General features: G+C 53.1%; 1 protein-coding gene across 4 annotated transcripts; it reads left to right on the forward strand.

The window, feature by feature from the left end:
* Positions 1 to 6,176: 6,176 nt before the first annotated feature.
* On the forward strand, positions 6,177 to 18,573 carry FSD1 (fibronectin type III and SPRY domain containing 1). 4 transcript variants are annotated; one of them, XM_074337611.1, is made up of 14 exons: positions 6,183 to 6,338; positions 6,896 to 6,979; positions 7,288 to 7,383; positions 7,603 to 7,734; positions 8,480 to 8,581; positions 10,184 to 10,206; positions 10,402 to 10,523; positions 11,099 to 11,308; positions 14,933 to 15,031; positions 15,836 to 15,995; positions 16,345 to 16,424; positions 17,748 to 17,999; positions 18,099 to 18,187; positions 18,280 to 18,573. In XM_074337611.1, exons 3-14 carry the CDS (start codon positions 7,366 to 7,368, stop codon positions 18,388 to 18,390), a joined length of 1,398 nt encoding a protein of 465 aa, XP_074193712.1. In that variant the 5' UTR covers positions 6,183 to 6,338; positions 6,896 to 6,979; positions 7,288 to 7,365; the 3' UTR covers positions 18,391 to 18,573. The 4 variants fall into 4 exon arrangements, with proteins under 4 accessions (XP_019599588.1, XP_019599583.1, XP_074193712.1 ...); XM_019744029.2 differs by lacking the exon at positions 6,896 to 6,979 and having other exon boundaries at positions 6,177 to 6,338; positions 17,748 to 17,908; XM_019744024.2 differs by lacking the exon at positions 6,896 to 6,979 and having other exon boundaries at positions 6,179 to 6,338.
* The last annotated feature ends 141 nt before the right edge of the window (positions 18,574 to 18,714 follow it).

Below are 18,714 nucleotides of genomic sequence, written 5' to 3' on the forward strand. Positions count from 1 at the left end.
CTTCTTTGGGGCCCGCCTGAGCCGGGGTAGGACGTTGCTGTAGAAGGGGTTACCTGTTGGGAGGGGGTGACACAGACCACGAAGGAATAGTCACTTAAGAGAACCTGGCCCTTTCCAGCCCACCTCTGGGGGCTTTGTCGCTGCTTCTAAAAAGCATGCCTGTAGGAGCCAATCTTCTCGGTCTATTTCCTTCTTTCCACCCCCAACCCCTCCTCCCTCCTTCCAGAGGCGGCAGATGGGGACACAGCACAGCCTTCTCAAGCAGCTGCAGTTCCCGCCTCCGCCACGCGGGGGGAGGTATTGCCAGCGTAGGGCGGCGCCGCTGGAACCATCTGCCCTCCGTGCTACTATCTGCGCCGTGTCCTCGTGGTGGCGGCAGCCCCATAGCCAGGCGCCCGCGCTAAAGCGGCCACGGCCACGCCCCCGGCCACCAGCAACGCGAAGAGGAATCCCGGGCGGGGGAGGGGGAGTGGGCAGTCTGACGGGGGCGGGACACAGGGCGCAAGGGCGGGGCCGGAGGAGGGACGTGAGGGCGGGGCGCACTGGGAAGCCGGTTCTGGGACGGTAGCCGGCTCCCTGCAGAGAAGAAACCTGTATCTTGGGGAGATCGCCTTTGAGTCCAGCCTCCTGCACCCTTCAGGGTCAGAGCCCCCCCACCCCGTGTGGAATCTCAAGGTCTCTGTCGCTGCCATGCTGGGTGAGTTAGGGCAGCCGGTGCTTGCTCTGAACCTGCTTCCTCTTCAGAAAAACGAGGCTAACATTCCTGTCTTGCTGGGTTATTGTGGAACAACGGCCAACTGGAGTTTTTCCGTCACCCTCACCATGACCTCCATCACCTTGATCACCAAGGGTCAAGTTACTTGCCCAGATCACTTGAGTGGCAGAGTGGGGACGCGCTCCCAGGTTTGTACAATTGACATGAACCCTAGCAAAGGCTCCTGCTGTGACTAAGCTGAAGCCCAACACCCCCAACTCCTTCATCTTGCGGGTTCCAACGCAGGCAGCGGTCCCTGGGGGGCTACGGAGCAGCTACTCCCGGGTGGGAAAGCCAGCTGTGCAGAGCTGGACCCCCGCCTGCCTGCTCCCTCACAGCTGCCAACAACTCACCGCCTGGTGCCTCCGCTAATTGCACAGCCCCCTCTTCACTGGAAGGGTGGGGAAGCGTCAGGAAGGCCACAACACACCTCCCTGGAGGCAGGCAGTGGGCGGGTCCTGCCAGCTGGATAGCAAACGACAGGTCTTGGGGCTGGAAGCCAGGGTGGTGGCCCATTCTGCCTGATGGGGGCTGGCCGTCACAAGCCACTGAGAGAGCAGCCCTGCTTGGGTCGGCTTGGGTCTCCTGCCCCCGCTCAAGTTTTAGCCCATACAGGGGTATCATGCAGGGCCTCTAGTCCTGCTCCCCGCTCAAAATCACAGGACATGGTGAGGACAAAAAGGAACGCGAACGGAGCCATAGATAGGGGAGGCATACCACTATATTCTTGCTGGCGGCGGGGTTGGAGACACAGGAAGCAGGAGCCACACTATGTGCAATCAGCAGCCTGCCATCTACTTCTCTGCCAACCAACCACCAACATAGCCACGGCAGTTACATCAGTGGCTAATGGCTAACTGGTTACAGCTGATGGCCAACCAGTCACAGCTGATGGCCACCTACTACCCGGGCCAGCACCTTTCCACGTGAGGTCGAGAGCCTGGAAACTGCTCTCTGGGACTGTCCCCACAAGGGGTGTCATCCAGAGTGGGGGAAGTATGAGCCAGGCTTAAGAGAAAGCCGGCTGTATCACTGGCTTGTGTGTGTCACGTGTTGACCCTCTCTAGGCCTCAGTTTTCTCTTCTGTAAAATGAGGCAGTTAGCTTGGAACCATCTACCCTCCGTGCAGCTACCTGGAAAGTTCCTTCCAGCTTTGAGAGTCAATGGCTTTCAATTCTGGATTCTAGGATTCTCTGCTCTTACTCTGAGATTGCAAAATTCTAAGAGTCTATCTATTTAAAGTGTTTAAGATACTGCAGTTCTAAGATTCTAGAATCGTTCATTCCTTTATTTCAGTGTTTCGCAACCTTTTTTCATTGGCACCCCCTTTAGGAGACTTTACAAATCTTAATTTGTTCCCCCATGAAATTTTAATACCACAGATATACTGTAAATCTGTTTATATACTATATGCTTTACACATAGAAAGAGTAAGATTTTCTTTGCTCCCCAATAACCAGTTTTTACCTCCTTAGGATGACATTCCCCTTGAGAACAAATGCTATAGTTCTAAGAGCCAAGAATTTTATGGCCCTAGGATACTAGAACTACAACATTCTATTTTGTGGTTCAAACTCTGGAATTGTCCTAAGTACAACAGAAATGTGTACATGTTGACCAAAAGACACATTCTAGATTGTTCCCTGCCGCCTTGTTCACAATAGCCAAAAACCAGAAGCTGCCCAAATGCCCATCGATAGGAAGCTGGATGATAAAGGGCAGTGGAGTGACATGGTAGAATACTCTACAGCAAGGAAAGAGAACAAACCTCGGTTACGTGCACTTACATGGATGAATCTTCCAGACCTTGCATGCAACAAAAGAAGTCAGATGCAAAAGAGAATATACTCTATGATTCCATTTAAATAAAATTGGAAACCAGACCAAATGGATCTATGCTGCTAGAATTCAGGAGAGTGTGAGTGTGGGGGGGTGGTAGCTGTGAAGAGCCATGAGGATGGTCACCTGGCTGTCCTGCCTCAACTGCCTCAACTGAATGTGGGCCCCTGCTGCACACTCAGGCCTCTGGCTCTTTGCAGGCTAGAGGCAGAAGAGGTGAGTGAATCCTTTCTTAGAGTGTGTGGGTGGCGGGGAGGCTTACTCCTTGAGTGAGCCTGCAGGGGGAAGGCAGCAAGAGGTTAAAACTTTGCTGTCCGTATGAGCTTTACAAGGTCACTTTTTCTTGCTGAGGCTCAGTGACCTCATCTGTGAAATGGGTATAAGTCGGCACTTATGAAATTTCACGATGGAGTTTATGATATGTCCAGCTCTCAGCCACACAAATGTCACTTTGTGTGTGCCTTGTTCTGGACACCTCGGACACGGACATGGAGGTGGCCAAGACAGACAAATATCCCTGCCCTCCTAGAGCTAATGGTCCGGGGACAAAGAGAGACACAGGAAGTCATGAAATGAGAATCGTGATTGAGGAAAGGAACTGGGAGTGGTGATAGAGGATAAGGAAGGTGAGAGAGAATCTACTTATTGAGGGTAGTCAGGGAAGGCCTCTCAGGGGAGGTGACAGTAGAGCAAGGTTCTAAACCATAAGAAGTCGCCAGTCCTGGTAAGTAAGGAAGATATGGAGGAAGAGTATTGAAGGCAGAGGGAACAGCCTGTGAAAAGGTCCTGAGGCTGAACTGTGCCTGGTGTGTTGGAGAAACAGCAAGAAGGTCCATGTCGCTGGAGCAGGGAGATCAAGGGGGAGAGGGAGGAGGTGAGGACAGGGAGGTCAGCAGGAGACGCATTATATAAAGCATTGCAGGGCACAGGGTAGGGTTTGGTGGGGGTGGGGAGGTGGAGATGAGGGGATGGGGGCAGTTTGCTTTTTAATCTAAGTGTGATGAGATCCTAGCAGAGCAGGAAGGAAATGTGGTCCAATTTAAGTTTTAAAACGATTGTGACTGCATGGTGAGAACAGACTGTGGCGTGCAACAAGGAGCATCAAGGGCGACCAGGAGATGAGTGTCCATGTGATCAGTAATGGGGGACAGACCCTGGAGAGAAGTGATCAGAGTCTGAATAGATTTTGCAGGTAGCTCCCAGAAGAACTGCAAGAAGAACTGAATTGGGGGAGAGGAAAAGAGGAATGATGGTGGATTCCCAAGATTTAAGCCTAAGGGATTGTGTGAATGGCTTTGACTTTGGGGCAAGATGAGGGATGCTGAGGGAAGAAGAGGACTGAGTAGAAAGAAAGAGTTTGCTTTGGGGGCTGGCCCGGTGGCTCAGGCGGTTAGAGCTCCATGCTCCTAACTCCAAAGGCTGCTGGTTCGATTCCCACATGGGCCAGTGGGCTCTCAACCACAAGGTTGTCAGTTCAATTCCTCGAGTCCCACAAGGGATGGTGGGCTGTGCCCCCTGCAACTAAGACTGAAAGGACAACAACTTGACTTGGAAAAAGTCCTGGAAGTACACACTGTTCCCTAATAAAGTCCTGTTCCCCTTCCCCAATAAAATCTTAAAAAAAAAGAAAAGAAAAAAAAAAGAGTTTGCTTTTGGGCACCTGTTAGGTTCCCCAGAAGGGGTGAGTTTGTGTTAAGCTCCTGGCATTTGAGACACAATGGGATTGATGCTAGAGATGAGATCCAGGGAAGAGAATTTCAGGCAGATGGAACAGTATGTGCAAAGGCCCAGAGGTGAAATCAAGCTGACTGTGATGGAAAAAAGAAAAGAAAGACAAGCCAGCAGGCGGGCCAAAGGGGAGAGAGGGAATGTAGAGGCAGGTAGAGATGAGAAACCAGTCACACAAGGCTAGTATGTATGTCATGCTTTGAATTTTATCCTAGGGGCCTCCTCTGAGGAGCCTTGCTAGACTCCTTCAACCTTCCTAAGGTTCTGAGTGTCAGAGAGACAGGCCCTACTTGGCAGAGCAGAGATACAAGGTTTAGAGGGACTCTCAGTGAGAGGACAGGCAGCTGGGGTGATGCACAACAGGAGGGGGTGCAGAGGAGAGAGAGGCCCAAGTACTAACCCAAGAACTGCAACAGGAGGACCAGTGCTGTGCCCAGGGACCCCATTCCTGGTCCATCGGGACCCCTCTCCCGGCTGGTGTCCCGCCACCTCTTTCCCCCCCTCCCATTTAACAGACTTCCTGCTATAATCTCCTCCCTAGCCACAGAGGCATATATGACACCCAGGCCAGATGGGCAGACGTCTGGTGGCCAGCGCTACCTGGGGCTCCACTTTCTGCCACATTTTGCCTCAGTTTCCCCAAAGTTTTTTTTTTTAATCTGAAAGGCAGCATGCATATGTGAGTGTGGATAATGTGTCCCAGTGAATGGAAATCTTTCTGGAAGACTACATAAAAACCTGAGTTCTGGGGACCTTTTCACAGGCTGTTCCCTCTGCCTTCAATACCCTTCCTCCATGTCTTCCTTACTTACATTGGAAGGGCAGGTGATGCAGTATGGGGGTGGGGAGCAGTGGTGGACTGAATAGCAGAATCCAGCTTCAGTGATTTGCCCCCAAAATGTCTTCCTTTGAGGGTCAGAGGCATGGATTTCTGCTGTGGGCTTTGGGTCCCACGACAGATGTGGGGGTTTCTCTGACCCCACAGCCTAGAGAGAAGTTTAGGGGCTCAGTTGAGAGGGTTCATAGGCTCCCCCAAAACCTACAGCTGTCACCCCAGGGGCTCACAGTACCCCCTAGGAGGAGGGGGCAGACCCCTAGGCCTCAACCACACTGTGATGTCCTTTCCCATCTAGAAGGAAGAGCGCCTGTGTCCTTTGAAGAGTTTTTATCAACCACAGGGAGGCCTCTGAGATGGCTGTCTGCCCACATCTCCCCAGCAGACACACACAGCCTTCCAGCCTCCCCCTGCCTAGTCCTTCCCTCTCCTTTGGACTTCCCAGAGCTCCACCTTCCCCCACCCTCTGATGAGAGCCAATGCTAGAGAATTTGGATAGATTCAGTCCCAGGCTGACGCAGAAGATATTCCTAGCCCTGTGGATTCTGTGTGGTCAGGGAAGCTTGTGGAGGAGATGTGAGAGCCTGGGGCTTTGTGGGATGTATAGGAGTTCAGTTGTGACATGAGGAGGGACTTAAGGCATTGGAAGGCTGAACATCCACTTGGGAAAAAGGCCTTGGCTTTTCAGTAAATGCAAGGCTTGTTAATAAGTCAGGGGCCAGATCTCGGGGGCAGTGGGGTGGGTAGGATGGTAGAAATCCAGTTTGAGCAGCAGCGTGACAGATCAAGTGGGGAGATTAAGGCACCAGGAGGACTAGGGATGGGTTCTAGGTCACCGGCAGGGCCAGGAGGTCGAACCCAGGCATCCTGCCTCCCAGCTTCAGGCTCTCTGCTGCTCAGCCATCATTACCAATGTGGCTTGGTACATCCCAGGTCTGGGGGTGGGGGTTCTGTCTCTCGGCGACCCCAGCACAGGACTACATTTCCCAGCCTGCCGCGCGGCGGCGCGCCTGCGCGCTGCGGTCAGTGATGGAGCGCTGACTGGGGGCGCGGCTGCGGCGGCGAGGGCTCGGCGGGCTATTGGCTCCAGGCAGCGGCAAAGCAGCTCGGGGACTAGAAGAGAGAGCGGGTCCCGCGAGCAGGGCTGGGACGAGCTGGGCTGCAGCTATGGAGGACCAGAGGGTAGGACCGGGACGGGACGCGGCGAGGGTACCCAAGGGGAGGGGACCAGGTGATGCCGCAGCGCCCTCCCCACCCCCGCCCCCGCCTCTAGCTTCTCTGCGGTCGAGGCCCCACCCCCGCCACAACCCGGTCGTCTAGTCCCCCCCATTCGGGATGCAGCCCCTCAACTTCGCCCAGACACCCCATCATCTTAGCCTGGGTCCAAGCGCATCCCCTCCACTTCCCCCACCTCCACCTGGTATCCCGGACACAACCGTGACCCCATCCCCCACGCCTTTCGTCTGGACTGCGGACCAGGTGTCCCGGCCCCCGCCCCACCCTGCCCCCGAGACGCCCCATCAGCTCAGCACCGATGACCCCTCCGACCCTGCGCTCCCAGAAAAGAGACCCGTCCGAGGCTTGGGTCAAAGCTACAGGCCCCAGCAGGGTCCTTCCAGGCCGCCTCCTCCCCTCCAGGCATTTCCTCCCCCAGACCTCCCCTTCTCCCCACTTACCTGGGCTCTCTGGCACCCCTTTCTCCTCAGGTTCCTCCTTTCTCCTTGCTAATCCTTTCCCAGGTTAGCCCATTTTCTGCGGGCATCATCTTCCTCTGGGGTTTTCTTTCGCCTCATCCCGGATTATGCCCCGCCCTCAGGATATAGGTACCTGGTTGAAGGCTTTGTGCTCCGGCCCAGGGTCTGTCTCTTCCTGAGAGTCTTTCTCTGCGCCTCAGTTTCCTCTCCTGTAAAATGGGCATCCTCACGGTGCCCACCTGCCGGGTGAGGGAAGGTAGGGCCAGAGCTTTGCCCAGGGCCTGCCTCGTGGCGGGTGCCCAAACTCATTGGCACAGTGGCCCCACATCTCCTTGGATCCCTGGAGGGGGGAGGGGGAGAACCAGATGGGGGAGCTGGGCCAGCCTGGGGGGCTTACTGGCCCTGCTTGTGTGTGTGTGCGCTTCCTGTGGGGGCAGGAGGCTCTGCGGAAGATCATCACAACGCTGGCTGTGAAGAATGAAGAAATTCAGAGTTTTATCTACTCCCTCAAGCAGATGCTACTGAATGTGGAGGTGAGGACCACACCCCCCCAGGAGGGAGGGAGGAGGGCAGGGAGATCTTGGGCAGGTGGATGGAAAGGGAGGAAGAAGGGGTAGTCCTATGAGCTTACCTATTGCTGCTTATGCCCAGGGGATTCTGAGCCTGGCTGCCAAGTCCGGACCTCAGTTTCCCCATTTGAACATGGGCTTTGGCCAATCCTGGCCATTTCAACCCCAAAATGTCTCTCCAAGGCAAACTCAGCCAAGGTGCAGGAGGACCTGGAGGCGGAGTTCCAGTCCCTCTTCTCCCTCCTGGAGGAGTTGAAGGAGGGGATGCTCATGAAGATAAAGCAGGACCGCGCCAGCCGCACCTATGAGCTGCAGGTGTGTGTGGATTCTCCCAGGCCCCCGCCCAGTCGCCATCCCCCACTGCGCCCCTCAGACTCAACAGAGCCCAGCTGGTCTCATGTCTTCCTCCAAACCTCCTTTTCCTGCTCCCATTCTTGGAGATGCCCCCAAATGTCCCCAGTGTCCAGAGCCAGACACCCTGGTGTGGTTGGCCTCACCTCCTCTTTCCCTGGTCTCTTGCTTGTACCCTCCCTGGCCATGACCCATCAAACCCCCCATCCACCTGCTCTCCCTCTTAATCCCCTGTTCCATCCGCCCCCTCTTCTCCATCACCACAGCCACACCCCCACATCTGGCCGTTCCTCTTTCCTATCCTCACCCAGCGCCTCCAGTTTCTCAGCCCTTCCCACTGGTCCCCCAAATCTGATGGCCAAACACCCCCCATGGCTCTTGTGGGACCTCAGACTCCAAGCTGGGATCACTGGGGCTGCATTGAAACCTCCTGGGCAACTTCCTGATATCCCCTGATTCCTGTCCCAATGCCGAGGGAATGTGGAGCCCTGGGGCTCAGGTATAGCCTGAGCATGTGAGTTTTTCAGTAAAGGATCCCCAGGTGATTCTGATGCAGTGCCAGGAGCAATGCCTCGCCTCCCTCCAGCCTCCATCTCCCTCCTGGAGCTGGAGAAGGGCATGGTACCCTGGATCCTGAAGGTGGGAGGCCTGGGAGGCTTAGATGCACTGGGGTGAGGTGTGTCCTCCCTCAGTGCCATGCCGCCCGCAGAACCAGCTGGCTGCCTGCACGCGGGCCCTGGAGAGCTCTGAGGAGCTTCTGGAGATGGCCAACCAGACCCTGCAGGCCACGGACAGCGAGGACTTTCCTCAGGTGGGGACCTCGGAGGCCATCTTGGTAGGACTGCCAGATGAAATACAGGACACCTAGTTAAATCGGCATTTCAGATCTACCACAAAAAATTTTTTAGTGTAAGTTTGGCCCATGCAATATTTAGTATAAGTGTGTCCCAAAGATCGCATAAGACGTACTTATACTAAAAAAAATTATTTGTTGTTGATCTGAAATTCCAACTTAACAATTAATAATTTTTTTAGTATAAGTATATCCCATGCAAATGTTTAGTGTAAGTATTTCTGATATGTTGCATGGGACATATTTATACTCAAATATTTATTTGTATTTATCTGCAATTCAAATTTAGCAATGAACAATTTTTTAGTACAACATATCCTGTGCAATATTTAGTACAGCAGGTCCTCGAATAACCTTGTTTCGTTCAATGTCATTTCATTATAACGTTGATGAGAAAGAAAATGGATCCTTGGCATGGGCCACTGTGTGGACTGCACACTCTCCCCACGTCGGTGTGGGTTTTCTCCGGGGACTCCGGTTTCCTGTCATGTCCCAAAGCTGTGCAGATGAGGTGAATTGGCGTGTCTACATTGCCCCAGTGTGAGTGGGTGTGGGTGAGGGGCCCTGATGGAAGGGCGTCCTGTCCAGGGTGGGTTCCTGCCTGGCACCCTGAGCTGCCAGGAAAGGCTCCAGCCACTCACAACCCTAAGCTGGAATCAGCAGGTTGGAAAATCATTCTCTTACTTGTTTTTATTCATCTTTCTTACTCGTAAATGTCTGTAGAGCTCACATTTATTTCCTTTCTTTTTTTTTAAAGATTTTATTGGGGGAAAGGGAATAGTGTGTATTTCCAGGACTTTATTGGGAAACAGTGTGTTTTTTCGAGGGCCCATCAGCTCCAAGTCAAGTCGTTGCCCTTCAATTTACTTGTCGAGGGCGCAGCTCAGCTCCAAGTCCAATCACCATTTTCAATCTTAGTTGCAAGGGGCGCAGCCCAACATCCCATGCGGGAGTTGAACCTGCAAATTTGTTGTTAAGAGCACATGCTCTAACCAACTGAGTCATCCGGCCACCCCCTATTTCAATGCTTAATATTAGAAGTGTTTGTTTGGGGTCTTTATTTAGAAGTTTGATGATGTTTTTGTGATCACAGACATGCGTAGGAACTTAACTTTTGTTTATATCAATTAGCCTGTGGTAAAGTTGGTTTCATTACACGTCGTTTCACTTACAGTCATAGTTTCTAAGAATCTATAGGCAACGTTGAATGAGGACTCACTGTACAATGTATGTCCCAAATAAAGGATAGGACATACTTACGCATATACTAAAAAGATCATTCATTGTTGATCTGAAATGCAAACTAACTGAGTGTCCTATATTTTTATTTGCTAAGTCTGCCAACTATATGTTCTGGGCACTGTGCAGGGGGTGCGGATGGTGGGTGGAAGCCTGCCTTTGCCCCCCATCCTTTTGGGGCACAGCCAAGGGTTTCTGTCCCAGTGTTGGGGGAACTTTGGCAAATGGTTGCCATGCTGGGTGTCAGTCTTCCTGTCTGTACAGTGGTTTTCTTATTCAGTTGAGACAACTCTTTGAATTTTATTCTGTTCCTCTTTCTAGGCTGCCAAGCAAATCAAAGATGGGTAAGATACTGGATGTGGCCCCCACCCTAGTGCCCTGCCTCTGGTATGAAGGTGGGGACGCGCAGGTGAGGGTCCCTTGGCCCAGAGCACTGGACCAGAACAACGGGGAGGGGGTCCCACACACACCTTGGAGGATCAGGCCTGGGTTTACCCGAGATGCCTGCCAGCAGGCTGCCTCCACCTCCTTCCTTGTAGTGTAACAATGGCCCCCGCCTTCCGGCTGTCATTGAAAGCCAAGGTCAGCGACAACATGAGTCACCTCATGGTGGACTTTGCACAGGAGAGGAGGATGCTACAGGCACTCAAGTTCCTACCTGGTGAGAGGGGAACTCGCTGGAGGGCCCGGGTTTCAGGGAAACCACTTGGGAGTACGGGTTGGGGGTGCCCTGAGACAAGGCCTGGAGTAAGGCTGACAGCCAGGGTTGGAAACCCCAGAAGGCCCTGCCCCTGGGTGGAGCCATGAGAATGCCCCTCCCCTGTGGGTAGAGCCACGAGAATACCCCACCCCTGTGGGTGGAGCCATGAGAAAGACCCCTGGTGCCATGAGGAGGCCACACCTCTGGGTGGAGCCCTAAAAGGCCCCACCCATCAGGGGGTAATGTCCCGTGAAGGCCAGGCCCTCAATTGGCAACGAATTCTGGAAATGTTCTACTTGTAAATGGTGGAATCCTGAGAATGCTCAGCCTTTGTTGGTTGAACCCTGAAAAAGCTCTGCCCCCACCCCCCACCCTTTGGTGGACCGCTGAAGAGACTTCACCACCCAGGCTCCATGCCTGGGATCCAGAGGTAGCCCCAGCCCTTCGAAGGTCTGTCATGTGAGCTGGGCTCCAGCAAAGCCCCTATGCCTGTGGCTGCAGAACCCTGACCTCCCTCTCCCTTCTGTCCTGGGCAGTCCCCAGCGCCCCAGTGATCGACCTGGCCGAGTCCTTGGTGGCAGACAACTGTGTGACCCTAGTGTGGCGCATGCCAGATGAGGACAGCAAGATTGACCACTACGTGCTGGAGTACCGGCGCACGAACTTCGAGGGCCCGCCCCGTCTCAAGGAGGACCAGCCCTGGATGGTCGTCGAGGGCATCCGGCAGTCAGAGTACACCCTGACAGGTAAGGGCGGCTCAGCCCAGCTGCCAACCCACCCGATGCCCGTCAGCTCCCTGCTGGCTCCTGTTTTCCCATCAGCCAACTGGGGGTTTCAGGACAATCCCTAAAACTCATGGGGTGTGAGAAGAGCCTGGCTGCACTGATCAGGAGTAGCAGGAGGTAATAATAACGGAAGTGATACTGATGACAGCCGCTGCACCACTTATTGTGGGCTTACCGTGTGCTCAGTGTTTCACACGTCAATAGGCAGGCTTATCATCACCACTTTACAGATGAGGGACCTGAGGTACAGTGGGGAGAAGGCACCGTCCATCCATGTCTTATTTCTGCTCTCCAGCATTCGTTTGGTCATCCTAGTTTATTGAGCACCTACAGTGTACTAGGTGCTGTCCGTGTATTAGTAAGCAGAGTGAACAACCTCTTGGAGCTGGCGTTCTGGGGCCTTCCTGCTGGTATTTGGGCATTTCCTTATCAGTTACAAGAAAGCAGAAGGCCTGGGGGACTCCACCCGGCTGGTAGGCGGGGTCTGATAAAGGAAGAGGTGGCTGGTCCCTAATGAGTTTAAGAAGCCGTCCTGAGCCAGGGAAACCCTCTGGGGCAGGGAGGGCCTTGCTGACAACATAACTAGCATCACAGTTCTTGGGCTGTAATCAGCTTGTTCCTTGTATATAATTAGCATATATGGTTAATAATGAGCATGCTAATTGCAGGAAAGAAAAGCCACCAGCCTGCAAGAGCGCCTGAGAAGCTATTGGTTTACCCTTTTTACATGGGAATCAAAATAAACACACCCCATTTCCCCCCAATCATTTTTTTATTATGGTACAATACACATAAACATAACATTTACCATCTTCATTGTTTTTGCGTGTCCAGCTCAGTGACATTAAGCAATCACATCATTGTACAGCCGTCCCCACCATCATCTCCAGAACTTTCCATCTTGCAAAACTGACACTCTGTCAGCATTAAACACTCACTTCCCATTCCTCCTCTGGCAGCTGCTGGCACCCATCATTCAACTTCCCGTCTCTGTGATTTTTACTGCTCTAAGTACCTCCTATGAGTGGAATCACATAGTATCTGTCCTTTTGTCACTGGCTTCTTTCACTGAGCATAATGTCCTCAAAGTTCATCCGTGTTGTAGCAGGTCAGAATTTTCCTTCCTTTTTTTTTTTTATTTTTAAAGATTTTATTGGGGAAGGGGAACAGGATTTTTTGTTGGGGAACAGTGTGTACTTCCAGGACTTTTCCAAGTCAAGTTTCAATCTTAGTTGTGGAGGGTGCCATTCAGCTTCAAGTTGTTGTCCTTTCAGTCTTAGTTGTGGAGGGCGCAGCTCAGCTCCAGGTCCAGTTGCCGTTGCTAGTTGCAGGGGGCGCAGCCCACCATCCCTTGCGGGAGTCAAACCACCAACCTTGTGGTTGAGAGGACGCGCTCCAACCATCTGAGCCATCTGGGAGCTCAATGGCAGTTCAGCTCAAGGTGCTGTGTTCAATCTTAGTTGCAGGGGGCGCTGCCCACCATCCCTTGCGGGACTCGAGGAGTTGAACCAACAACCTTGTGGTTGAGAGCCCACTGGCCCATGTGGGAATCGAACCGGCAGCCTTCGGAGTTAGGAGCGTGGAGCTCTTACCACCTGAGCCATCAGGCCGGCCCCTTCCTTCCTTTTTTAAGGGTGAATAATAGACCATTGTGTGGCTATACTCCGCTTTCTCCAGTAGTGGCAGTTTACAGAGCTATAGTTCCATATCAAAACCCAGGAAACTGCCATGGCTGTATTCTGCAGTGTTGATTCACATTTCACCAGTGTCACATGCCTTCATGCACGTGTGCATGTGTATTCCCATATGCAGTTTTATCCCACCTGTAAATTCACGTCATCACTACCATAATCACGGTATAGATCTGCTCTGGCACAGGCTTCCTCATGCATCTCCTTTAGAGCCACGCTCTCTCACTTTTTACAGAATTACTAGTGAGTGAGTTCTTCAGGGCGGGAAGTTGAATCCATCAAAAGGTGTGCAGTATTGAGAATATATATGAATGTGTTCACCTATGCAAATAACCTGTGTGGCTATTTGCAATCCGCCTACTAGCTCATTGATTGCTTGGAAAGACTGGAGGGTGGAGTGTTTATGACCTCCATTCCTCGACTCATCTCATCCTCATGTGAACCCTGCTCGGCATGGGGAATATGATTTCCGGTTTGCAGAAAAGGAAATTGAGGCACACAGTGAGTGAGTCTAGACTGTAGTCAGATGTGTTCCATGTTTGAAACCCAGCCTTCTGGGTGGTAGTCTTAGCTCCAGGGCAGTAGATGGCGCTGCTGAACAAACCACTGAACTCAGGGAAGGGGATCCAAAGAAGGGTGAGACAGTCTGGGTGGGCACCTGGAGGAGGTGGCAGCCAGGCTGAGGCCCAAAAGAGAATAAGGGGGTTTGGAGGGAGCAGGCAGAGAAACAGCCTGATTGAGGGCTCAGAGGCCAGAATGCTGAGCCTTTGTGTCTGGAACTAGTTAAGTATGCAGAGAGCAATGTCTCTGGGGAGAGGTGAGAGGAGGAATGGGGACTTAGTCCTGAGGGCAAAGGATCTAAGGAGGGATTAGAGAAGGGCATACTGAGTGCTGCTTGGGATGCCCAGAGAATGGGCATCCTCTGGGGAACACTCAGGAGATGCCTAGACATGTGGTCAGGGCTAGAGGCTGGGCTGTGGGAGCCATGGGTGGACGGATGGTGTCTGAAGGGCGAGAAAGGGACAGTGAGCAGAGTAGGATGACCAGGGATCCTAGACTGAGCCACCCTGACATTTAAGGGTGTCAGGGAGGGAGGAGCCTGCAAAGAAGACTGAGAGGGAATAACCAGAGGGGGCAGCCAGGAGAGGGCAGTGCCATGGCCACCAAGGAAAGAGTATGTTCCAGAAGGGAAGGAGTAGTCAGCCAGAAAGTCTTGCAAAATGGAACTGACACGGCCAGAGGAGGGAGAGGGAGTGAGGCAGCAGAAAGGAGGGTGTTCCTAAGCTCTCCAAAGAGGTTTAACTTGAGGGGGAAGACAGCTTGATAGCTGCTTTTTATTTTTAAGATTGGAAGAAACTAATCAGAAAAGACCAGAAAGGGAGGGTGAATACATCCTCATCGTAGGGAAAATCTTTAATAAGTAACCAGGCATGGCTTGATCCAGGGATTCCAGCAAGTGACTTGGTCACCTTTGTTCCCTGCACTTATTGACTTGGGACTGCATTCTCAAGGAGGCTAGCCAAATGAGCTGGCAAATTTTCCCAAGAGGCACTTCCTCCTAGCTGGCCAGCCAAGAGACAACAGCGACTCTGCTCCCTATAATACCAGCTAAAGTCCCAGGGCAGATTCTGATTGGCCAGTTTGGGTCATGTGCCTATCCTTTAACTAATCTCTATGATTGGGTCATAAAGCATCCTGATTAGCCAGTCTGGGTTGGGGGCGAGTAATACATAGCTCCACAGGTGAATGTGGGCAAGGATGGTTTCTCAGGAATAAGATGTCATTTACAAGGTGCTCCTTAGAAGGAGGGGCAGTGGGATTACTGTGGGACACAGGGGCCTCTAACCTATTACTCAAAGTGTACACAATGTTGAGATCCTCTGTTGCCTCCTAGGTCTCAAGTTTGACATGAAATACATGAATTTCCGTGTGAAGGCCTGTAATAAGGCAGTTGCAGGCGAATTCTCTGAGCCAGTGACTCTGGAGACACCAGGTGACTGGCTCCTACTGCTATCCTGGCTGTGACTCTATAACCCTTCACTCCTGGGGCCCCCGGGGACTAGTGTGAAATGAGACTCTTCTAATCAGTGTTCTGTGGTCCTTTTTGCCCTGGCTTCCAGGAAGCTCAGAGTTCAGTCCACAGTAGAATTCCTCAGCCTGCATGCCTAGTATAAACCTGCTTTTATCCTATACTTTTGCAGTTGACCCCATTATACCTGGATGGTTTTTAGACACACACACACACACACACACACACACACACACTTTCGTGCACTCTCTCTCTTCCCCCCCCCCAAAAATATATATAAGTGCTCTATAGAGTTGGGGAGGGTATATCAGTAGTGAAGACAGATTTCTTAGCCTCCCACAGTGATACCTTTGCATGCCCTGATAGGAAGTCCTTCTGCAGTCTAGCTTAATTATGTCATGCTGTAGCCTAGCCCCTTTCCTGTGGTTAATCCCCAATGGAAACACAGGGCAGCATAAGTGGTTTGAAAATGGCTCCAGACCTGGGAAATCTTTAGGAAGCCCTTGGCCTTCACTCCCCTAGCTGCATGGTTTGCCCCCTCCATTCTTCCCCCTCTTGTCCCTTTCGGTGTCTTTCTGCCTGTCGTCTCTGTATCTGTCTCTGAGCCTTTGTCTGTTGTTCTCTTTCTCTATGTTTTGGTCTCTGTTTCTTTGTCTCTCTGTTCTCTGTCCCTGTCATGGTCTGTCTTGGTCACTGTCTGTCTCTCTCTGTCTCTGTGTCTCTCTGGGTTTCCCCATCTCTGTGACTCCCGCGTCTGCCCGGCCCCAGCGTTCATGTTCCGCCTGGATGCGTCCACATCCCACCAGAACCTGCGGGTGGATGACCTCTCCGTGGAATGGGACGCCATGGGTGGAAAGGTGCAAGATATCAAGGCTCGCGAGAAAGATGGCAAGGGGCGGACGGCATCTCCCGTCAACTCCCCAGCCAGGTAGCCTGCCCCCTCCCCTGCCTGAGTCTCTGCTGGAGGAGATCAAGATGGACATGGGCACACAACTCAGTGTGGTCAACGCTGGGATGGAGGGAGGGACATGGAGCTGGGGAGCCAAAATAGTGAATCCAGGGAGAGGAGACTTTGAACTGGCTATTGATGTTTGAATAGGAGTTTTCCAAATGCGGAAGCGAATAGGCATGTTCTGACATGAGGGGCCCAGTGTATGAAAAGAAACAAATACTGTCAGGGATTGAGGAAAAGTCCACAGAGGCTGGGGTGGACCAGGGGAGCCCTCTGTGGGGGAGGTGAGGACTGAAGTGAGCCCTCCCCTCCCTGCCACCCACAGAGGTACTCCGTCTCCCAAGAGGATGCCCTCCGGTCGCGGGGGACGGGATCGCTTCACAGCTGAGTCCTACACGGTGCTGGGTAAGGAACAAGGAAGATGTGAGGAGGTCAGGGCCCTGATGGTGGAGAGTGGGGGGAAACTCCTTTGGCGGGAAACTGAGGCAGCCATCAACAAAACTTTTCTGGGAATGGTCCCAGTAACATGTATTGTTGTTGTGCTGGGGGGATAGGAAGGTTTGGGGAGGAGGGATTGGGGAGTGACTGGTCAGGAGCTTGGGAGGGGGGGTTCCCTAGGGTCTGTCAAATAGCTGAGACTTGGGGCATAGCTGGGATCTGGGAGATAGCTGGAAAGAATACTTGCCTATAAAGCAGCTGGGTTTATGGAGAAGCTGAAGCAAGGCTAAGGGTGTGTGGACGAGCCAGATAGAGTAGCTGGTGTAGGAGACGTGGAGGGAATGGCTAGGATTAGAGAAGTGGTTAGCACCACGGGAGTGATTAAATCTTGTGAAAGATAAGCTGGAGTCCATGAAGAACTGGAGTTTAGGGAAATTGCCACTGTCCAGAAAAGGGCTTAGACAAGAGGTTGAGGTATTATGAGGTCAGTAGGGTCAGTAATATTGGGCCAGGGGTGGTGTGGGTGGATGAATGTAGGGAGTAGCTGGGTTCTGGGGATGAGCTCAGCTCTGAGAAGTGACGGTTCTAGGGAGGATTCAGATTTTCTGGGAAGCACCTGGGACGGTCAGAGTTGGGGTTTGGGGAGGAAGCAGGGGGCGATGTGGGGGTCTGTAGAGTAGCTGAGATTTGAGAGGGAGCTGTGTAGCTCCTGAGAGGGGCCTAGACCAGTTCTGGCTGGGAATCTAGATCCAGGGGTCTGGAAAGGATGTGGACTTAGGGATCGGCTGAGCTCTAGAGGGTGTCTGAACCCCAGGCAGGGCTAAGGCCTGGGAGAACCTGCTCTCCACCAGGAGCTGGGGGCCTGGGAAGAATCTAGACGCAGAAAGCAATAGGGAGGAGTCTGGAGTTCCAGGGAGTGTCTGGACTCCAGGACTTGAGACCTGTTGGAATACATGTAGTTCGCCATGAGCAAGGGTTCGGGGATTATCCAGGCTTTGGGAAGAACTGAGGAGTAGCTGAACGTGGGGAGTAACTGGAGGAATTTTCTAAGACCTGGAAGTTTCTGGAAGGAGTAGCTTGGACTTATAGGGAATCTGAAAGGACTAGTGGAAGCTTGGAGAACATCTGGACTTCGTATCTAGAGGGAATTGAAGCGTGGGGAATACCTGGAAGGAATAGCTGGGGACCAAGTAACTGTGATCTGGGGGGTACCTGAGTGGCTGACCCTTATGGAGAAGAGCGCCCGGGACCCTATTCTACCCAGTCCCCACTGCCCACCCCGCCCCACAGGGGACACGCTGATTGATGGCGGGGAACATTACTGGGAGGTGCGCTACGAGCCAGACAGCAAGGCATTCGGCGTGGGCGTGGCCTACCGCAGCCTGGGCCGCTTTGAGCAGCTGGGCAAGACGGCCGCGTCCTGGTGCCTGCACATCAACAACTGGCTGCAGGTCAGCTTCACCGCCAAGCATGCCAACAAGGCCAAGGTGCTGGATGCCCCTGTGCCTGACTGCCTGGGCGTGCACTGCGACTTCCAGCAAGGTGACTGAGCCCCAGCTGGCATCTCCAGCCACCTCTGTCTGTCTGTTTCTCTGCCGCAAACCCTCTTACTGGTCCCCTGTCGCTCTGCCCTCCACCCAGGCCTCCTGTCTTTCTACAACGCCCGCACAAAACAGCTGCTGCATACCTTCAAGGCCAAGTTCACACAGCCACTGCTGCCTGCTTTCACAGTGAGGCCCTTTCCATGGCCTGGGATAGGAGAGGGTGGCCCTGGGTGCTGGCTTCGCTGCCAAGCCTCTCCTTTCCCTTCCCTGTCCCCCAGGTATGGTGTGGCAGCTTCCAGGTGACGACAGGACTGCAGGTGCCCAGTTCCGTGCGATGCCTGCAGAAGCGAGGCAGTGCCACCAGCAGCTCCAACACCAGCCTCACCTAGGCCAGTGGAACGCCCACTCAGCCGGGCTGATTTTGGGGGCCGCTACCAGGCCTTGGCTATTTCAGCCGGGCACCCTCTAACTTGCTGCTTGGAGCCTTAACTCCTAATGGGGTCACCAACAGGGAGCGGGCACTGGGGCAGGCCCTCTTCCCCACCTCACTTCCTAATAAAGGTCAAACACTGGCCAGGCAGTGCTGCTGGTTCTTTGGGGCTGGGTGGCACTGGCTGTGCCCTGGCCCTCTCTGGACCTCAGCTCTCCCAGCTGTAAAATGGGCTTTTCTGGCAAAGTCAGGTGGCAATTTTTTCTGAGTGAGGATCTTTGGG

This window comes from Rhinolophus sinicus, linkage group LG07, assembly GCF_036562045.2.
Source record: "Rhinolophus sinicus isolate RSC01 linkage group LG07, ASM3656204v1, whole genome shotgun sequence".
Lineage (NCBI taxonomy): Eukaryota > Metazoa > Chordata > Mammalia > Chiroptera > Rhinolophidae > Rhinolophus > Rhinolophus sinicus.

What these genes read in the sequence shown, in the direction of transcription:
- FSD1 (XM_019744024.2), top strand. An exon ending in GCCGCACCTATGAGCTGCAG is followed by an intron (nt 7,735 to 8,479) that starts GTGTGTGTGGAT and finishes TGCCGCCCGCAG; the next exon opens with AACCAGCTGGCTGCCTGCAC. An exon ending in ACAGCGAGGACTTTCCTCAG is followed by an intron (nt 8,582 to 10,183) that starts GTGGGGACCTCG and finishes TCCTCTTTCTAG; the next exon opens with GCTGCCAAGCAAATCAAAGA.